At 35.0% G+C, this 6,195-nt stretch overlaps 1 protein-coding gene across 2 annotated transcripts; it reads left to right on the plus strand.

The window, feature by feature from the left end:
• Positions 1–977: 977 nt before the first annotated feature.
• LOC108464409 (uncharacterized) lies at positions 978–5,981 on the plus strand. Of its 2 annotated transcripts, none has more exons than XM_053024732.1 (2): positions 978–1,254; positions 2,367–5,981. In XM_053024732.1, the coding sequence occupies exon 2, from the start codon at positions 4,049–4,051 to the stop codon at positions 5,831–5,833; it is 1,785 nt and encodes a 594-aa protein (XP_052880692.1). In that variant the 5' UTR covers positions 978–1,254; positions 2,367–4,048; the 3' UTR covers positions 5,834–5,981. The 2 variants fall into 2 exon arrangements, with proteins under 2 accessions (XP_052880692.1, XP_017620189.1); XM_017764700.2 differs by having other exon boundaries at positions 3,961–5,981.
• Positions 5,982–6,195: the final 214 nt, after the last annotated feature.

Genomic DNA, 6,195 nt, shown 5'->3' on the forward strand with positions numbered 1-6,195 from the left:
AAGAAAAAAGAATGACATGGAAAGAGCAACCTTGTATACATTCTGTAATTTTATCTATGCAAAAGTTACAAGGTGGCATAATATCTATGTAAAAGGGTTGAACCATATTAAATATCAAGTATAAGTAATTTTGTATTTAGTTCAATTCCAACAATTAAGAACCACATATATCTTGCCCAAGCTTACTTATAAACTTTGAATGTATTTAGTAGAGCGTAAAAATAGAAAGATTGAAAAAAAATCTCAAAAGAGAAAATACAATGATTTTTCATCCATAATTAATGGAAACATTTTTCATCCCATCATCAGTACATGCTTAAGTTGTGCTAGAAGATGATTAGGTGGGGATGAGAGGGTTAGAGATTAGTTTCTTGGATATCAACTATGAAGTCTGTTTTAACGTTATGATCCATATCACAATGTTTCTACCTCCTTATTTATTTTTTTAAAAGTGAAGAGGGTAAAATATATTACAAGTGTAATTTTATGTTTGATCGATTATAAAATAGTATTAATTAATACAATATACAACGAATAATAAGCGAGATAAAAATCAAACTAGTCGAATAGAATCGGATAAAACCTACACAAGGCATACATAAATTAAAATTGTACCTAAATATAACTAATTATATGTAAGAAAAAGTTTGAAAACTTTTATCATAAACTAGATGATTGCATACACAACATGGAAACAAATTTATAATATATATATATATATATATAATTTTATTGAAATCATTATTAACCTTTTATTTGAAAATAAAAGCATATTTGGGTAGAAATAAAAGATATATGTAGGGAAAAAAAAGTAGAGACTCATTTAAACAAAACTGTAAAGTTTGAGATTATATATATTAGCATTATAAAATTGAAGACTAAAATGATGTATTCTGAAACTCTGGGGACTCATTGTGATATTTACTCAAAATGTTTCTACTCATAACTGCCAATTATTTAACACAAGGTCTACGCATACTTTCCAACCTTTTTCCAGTTTTCCTTGGTTTTCCAATCATCCAAACACAAAAGCAAAATAGGTTCTTTTATCAAATTTAATTTTTCCCTCTCCAATTCTCAAACTTTCCACTTATTCCAGGGTTTCTTCACCTCCCATTTCATTTAAAAGGCGGCGGTAAGCAAAGGGCAAGAGTTTGTTGCCTTCCTTGTTATGAAAAATTTATCGAAAGAAACAAGCCTTAGATCTTGCGGGCATCGCGGAATTTGAAAGAGTTGGACCTAAATCAATTCCAGGTAACATTTTTGGTCAATTGGGTCTTTAAATTTGTAGTTTTTGGTGAAAGTGAACTAATTTGTTTAATACCTTAAAATAGAGTGATTAGCCGAGTTAAGAAAACGGATTAAATCTTCGTGAAGTTTTATAGAGCTAATGCAAGTTTAGATTGTGCTTAGTAAGCCCTTTGAATTTAGCCCATTTTTGTAATTTCCGTTTTTCGATTGCTTGGAACCTAGATTGTTTCGAAATATTGGTAATTTTTGTAGACTCAAAAGTGTTATTTTTGTTGCTTGAAGAGTTAAAAGGTGGCTTGATATTAGCTATCAAAAGTATCCCATGCCTGTATTATTCACTTTTGTAAAAATTGTGGCATTGAAAGTGTTTAGTTGCTATGGTATTGCCTCTGCTATAATTATCCTGCTGTGACATGGGATTTCAACTTTACTAGAATTTGTTCAACTTGCTTTTACTTGTCGAAGATTTTGATGATTCTATGTCCAAATTCATCATATTTGGTTAAGGGGGATAGAAAACTTCATCCTTGAGACATGGACTTTATTATTAGGGCTTGGGTCAGTTACTTATTTAAAGGGGATTTTAGTGAATGACAAATCTTCCGAAGTTTAGTTACTATGTGGTCAATGGGTGTTTGAATGGAATTATGTTAGTGACTCCTTTTATGCTGTTTTAATTAGTTTATTTGTTCTTATGGTAAGTTTGTAATTAGGATTTGAAGTCTTGACAGATTTAGGTGAAGTTAGTATTTTGCGCATTGCCTTTTATAATCTGTCAATTGTAAAATAACTTCCTTCATCCAATCCTGAGTATGATTGCTTAGAAAGCCCTAGACATGATTTCCCTTTTTCTTTCTTATTTATTGCTGATTTCCCTCATTCATATCATCTTCTTTCATTGCCTTCATTTTTCCTTCTAAATAGCCTTAAAATATCTTTTTATTCTCCTCGGAGTAGACAATGAGGCGAGTCATGTTGGCTTCAGTTATAGGTTGTTTTGGGCTTATTAGATTTTGTTCTTGGACTTTTAGTGTCAATTATGTAGGCTTTCAGTGTAGTTGAGTTGGTTATTCTGGTTATCTTTGATATTATCTTTTATCAACTTTGCACTGCAGACTTTTGGCTTCCAGTTTGGTTCAGGTTTCAATTCTTCACAGTTTTTCTGGTTGATTGGATTCAAGTTATATCAGATTCGGGTTGTTGGTCTTAAGTCTATCGTTTATGTTGAACTTTCAAGTGATTAATCCTGGTGTTATGAATTTTTTCTGTGTTATCTTTCAAACCTAAACCCTCAAACAGTTAAAGATTGGTTTTGAACTGAAAAAGTTCCTGGAGCCAGGGAGATGCAACTTGGATAGAAACCTAGCTGGTGAACAAGTGTTATACCCTTTTTCTTTTTTGTTTCAAAACTATCAATTTGTGGTGTAATGCTTGTTGAATAGTTTGAATAAAGGTTACATCTACAGGATCTTTGATAAAAACTTTATCTGATCAAATCTTAACAACACAGGAACCATAATGAAAGCAAAAATGAATAAGTAGTCTGGTGAATCAACATATTAAGAAATAAGAAGGGGAAGAAATTGTTTGTCAAAACCCTTTCTCAAGGGGAAAAAGGACAAAAATGAAAGAAAGAAAGAAAAAGGTGAAGCTATGAAATCTTTTTGTTGCTGTTGGATATCAAGTATGATTTTGTATTTTCCACGTTTAATTTCTTTAAAAGAATGAATTAGATCAGAACTTTCTTTTTATAAGTTTTATCAGATGATTAACTTTCAATTTCAATATATAGGCTGTAAAAGTTTCATGAACATCCTCGACACAAGTAATAATGAATGATTTTTTAAGTTTTATTGATTAAATCTTTTCTATAACTTCTTCCAAATGCTTTTAGATAGAGGATGTACTGCATCTTCAATCCCTAATTAATGATAAACTAGGTCCTACATCAGAGGGCCATATTCTCATAGACAACTTGCATGTTGACACCTCTTCACAAACATACACAAGGTTCCTCTTGTTACGTTGACCATAGGTGGCTTCTCCTCATGGTTTTAGGCATAAGTTGATTTGGCTCTGATATATTAGTGTGTTTCCCCAGGACTAAGATACAAGTAGTTTCAGATTGTGAAGTTACAAAATCTTGCAAAGTTACTTCCTTTGTGTTAGAATTGCTAAATTAGTACTTTTTATTCTTATTGATGATTGGCTCTAGGTATCATGTCTAACGTACATAGCAATTAATGCAAATTGCATTTTTTTTTTGTTCCATTTTTTACTTTTTTCACTTTCTTTTTCCTTTTGATATTTCATCATAGACCTTATTATTTTTCTTTCAATTTCTCTTCCCCTTCCCATTATAGAGGAAGGGATTACTGTTAAATTTGGTTGTCTTGTAACAACTGCTCATTAGTTTCTTTTCCTATCACAGGTTTGTTATATAATACTTTTGGGTACTAAATAAGTTGCTTCACTAATTGAAAACTTAAAAAGGGATTTTGCTGCCAATGTTTATGTTCTGTCAAGAAGAAAATTCCATTTATATGTTGATTAATTATGCTGGTATACATATTTTTGTTTGATTCCCTAGCTTGTTTTGGCTAACCTCCGCTGACCTGCCACCTCATTATATATGTATGTATATTAGTTTCCTTTCTTTTTTGTCTCTACTGCAATTTAACTAAGAGTATATACATGCTGTTTTTGAAGCTTTTCCTTGGAAGCATTTTCTGTTCTGTTTATTGCATGGAGGGAGCCCTTTGAATCACATCAGTCTGTTGCCTCATTTCATGTAGTCATGGCTGATCATGCTTTAGTGGTAGCTGATACTTCTCATGCCCTTGTAGAACAGTCATTAGTTATCGGGCAGGAATTTCCTGATGTTGAAACCTGCAGAAGAACCTTGAAAGATATTGCTATAGCATTGCATTTTGATCTTAGGATAGTGAAATCAGATCGCAGCCGATTTATAGCCAAGTGCTCCAAAGAAGGTTGTCCCTGGCGAGTCCATGTTGCAAAATGTCCTGGGGTTCCAACTTTCTCAATTAGAACTCTGCATGGAGAGCATACATGTGAAGGGGTTCGCAACCTCCATCATCAGCAAGCATCAGTGGGTTGGGTTGCAAGATCAGTAGAAGCACGCATTCGGGATAATCCACAGTACAAACCAAAAGAAATCCTGCAAGATATCCGAGACCAGCATGGAGTTGCTGTTTCTTATATGCAAGCTTGGCGAGGAAAGGAACGAAGTATGGCTGCTCTTCATGGGACTTTTGAAGAAGGGTATCGCCTTCTTCCTGCATACTGTGAGCAAATAAGAAAAACCAACCCTGGAAGTGTTGCATCGGTTTTTGCCACTGGACAAGAAAATTGTTTTCAGCGCCTCTTTATTTCTTACCGTGCTTCTATCTATGGGTTTATAACCGCCTGTAGACCACTTCTAGAACTTGATAAGGCAGATCTGAAAGGAAAATACTTGGGTGCATTACTTTGTGCTGCAGCTGTTGATGCTGATGATGCATTGTTTCCCTTGGCAATTGCTATTGTTGACGTGGAAAGTGATGAAAATTGGATGTGGTTCATGTCAGAGTTGAGGAAGCTTCTTGGTGTGAACACTGAAAACATGCCTAGACTTACTATACTGTCTGAAAGACAGCGAGGCATGGTAGATGCAGTAGAAACCCATTTTCCTAGTGCCTTTCATGGTTTTTGTCTACGCCATGTCAGTGAAAATTTCCGTGATACATTTAAGAACACAAAGTTGGTTAATATATTCTGGAACGCTGTTTATGCTCTCACGACTGTAGAGTTTGAGAGCAAAATTGCAGAAATGGTAGGGATCTCACAGGATGTTATACAATGGTTTCAACTCTTCCCTCCCCAGCTTTGGGCAGTAGCATATTTTGAAGGAGTGAGATATGGCCACTTTACGCTTGGTGTGACTGAGATGTTATATAATTGGGCCCTTGAATGTCATGAGCTCCCCATTGTGCAGATGATGGAACATATTCGCCATCAACTAACTACTTGGTTTACCAATCGTCGTGAAATGGGAATGAGATGGACCTCAATTCTTGTTCCATCTGCTGAGAAGCGAATTTCGGAGGCAATTGCAGATGCTCGTTGCTACCAAGTACTTAGAGCAAATGAAGTGGAGTTTGAGATTGTCTCAACCGAGAGGACTAATATAGTGGATATTAGGAGTCGTGTGTGTTCCTGTCGGCGATGGCAGCTGTATGGTTTACCATGTGCACATGCTGCAGCTGCCCTTATTTCTTGTGGGCAGAATGCTCATCTGTTTGCCGAACCTTGTTTCACAGTGGGAAGCTACCGTGAGACCTATTCACAGATGATACATCCTATTCCAGATAAGAGCGTTTGGAAGGAGCTGGGTGAAGGAGCTGAGGGTGGAGCTGCGAAGCTTGATATCACAATACGCCCTCCCAAAATTCGCCGGCCACCTGGCAGACCGAAAAAGAAAGTTCTTCGCGTAGAGAACTTGAAGCGGCCAAAGAGAGTTGTTCAATGTGGTAGATGCCATTTATTAGGTCATTCTCAAAAGAAATGCACAATGCCAATTTGACCCTGATTTAGAATCTTTTTTTTGCCCCTTTCTTTTTAGCCTTTGAATATTTTGTTTTGAAGTTCCAATAGAATCAGTAATGTGTTTGTAATGTTATTGTATGGTTTTAACATTCCAGTCTTAGAATAAAGCATATCCTCTGCTCAAATCTCCTTCCATGTGCACATAGTTACTAAATAATTGCCACTCTTATGATGAAAGATTTAATCTACTTTTGTTCAATTGGTTCTGAACTATACCTCTTGGAGGGATTTGGTATATAAAGGCCTTCATATTATCAAGTAAATTAACTTATTAGACACGCTAGTTTGATTGACCATTTGGTTCTAACCCAGTGGCTTAGTTGACTTTATTTTTAAGAT

Source organism: Gossypium arboreum, chromosome 13 (assembly GCF_025698485.1).
Source record: "Gossypium arboreum isolate Shixiya-1 chromosome 13, ASM2569848v2, whole genome shotgun sequence".
Classification (NCBI taxonomy): Eukaryota; Viridiplantae; Streptophyta; class Magnoliopsida; order Malvales; family Malvaceae; genus Gossypium; species Gossypium arboreum.

Coding starts and splice junctions, on each gene's coding strand:
- LOC108464409 (XM_053024732.1), top strand. CDS start 4,049: ATGGCTGATCATGCTTTAGTGGTAGCTGATACTTCTCATGCCCTTGTA.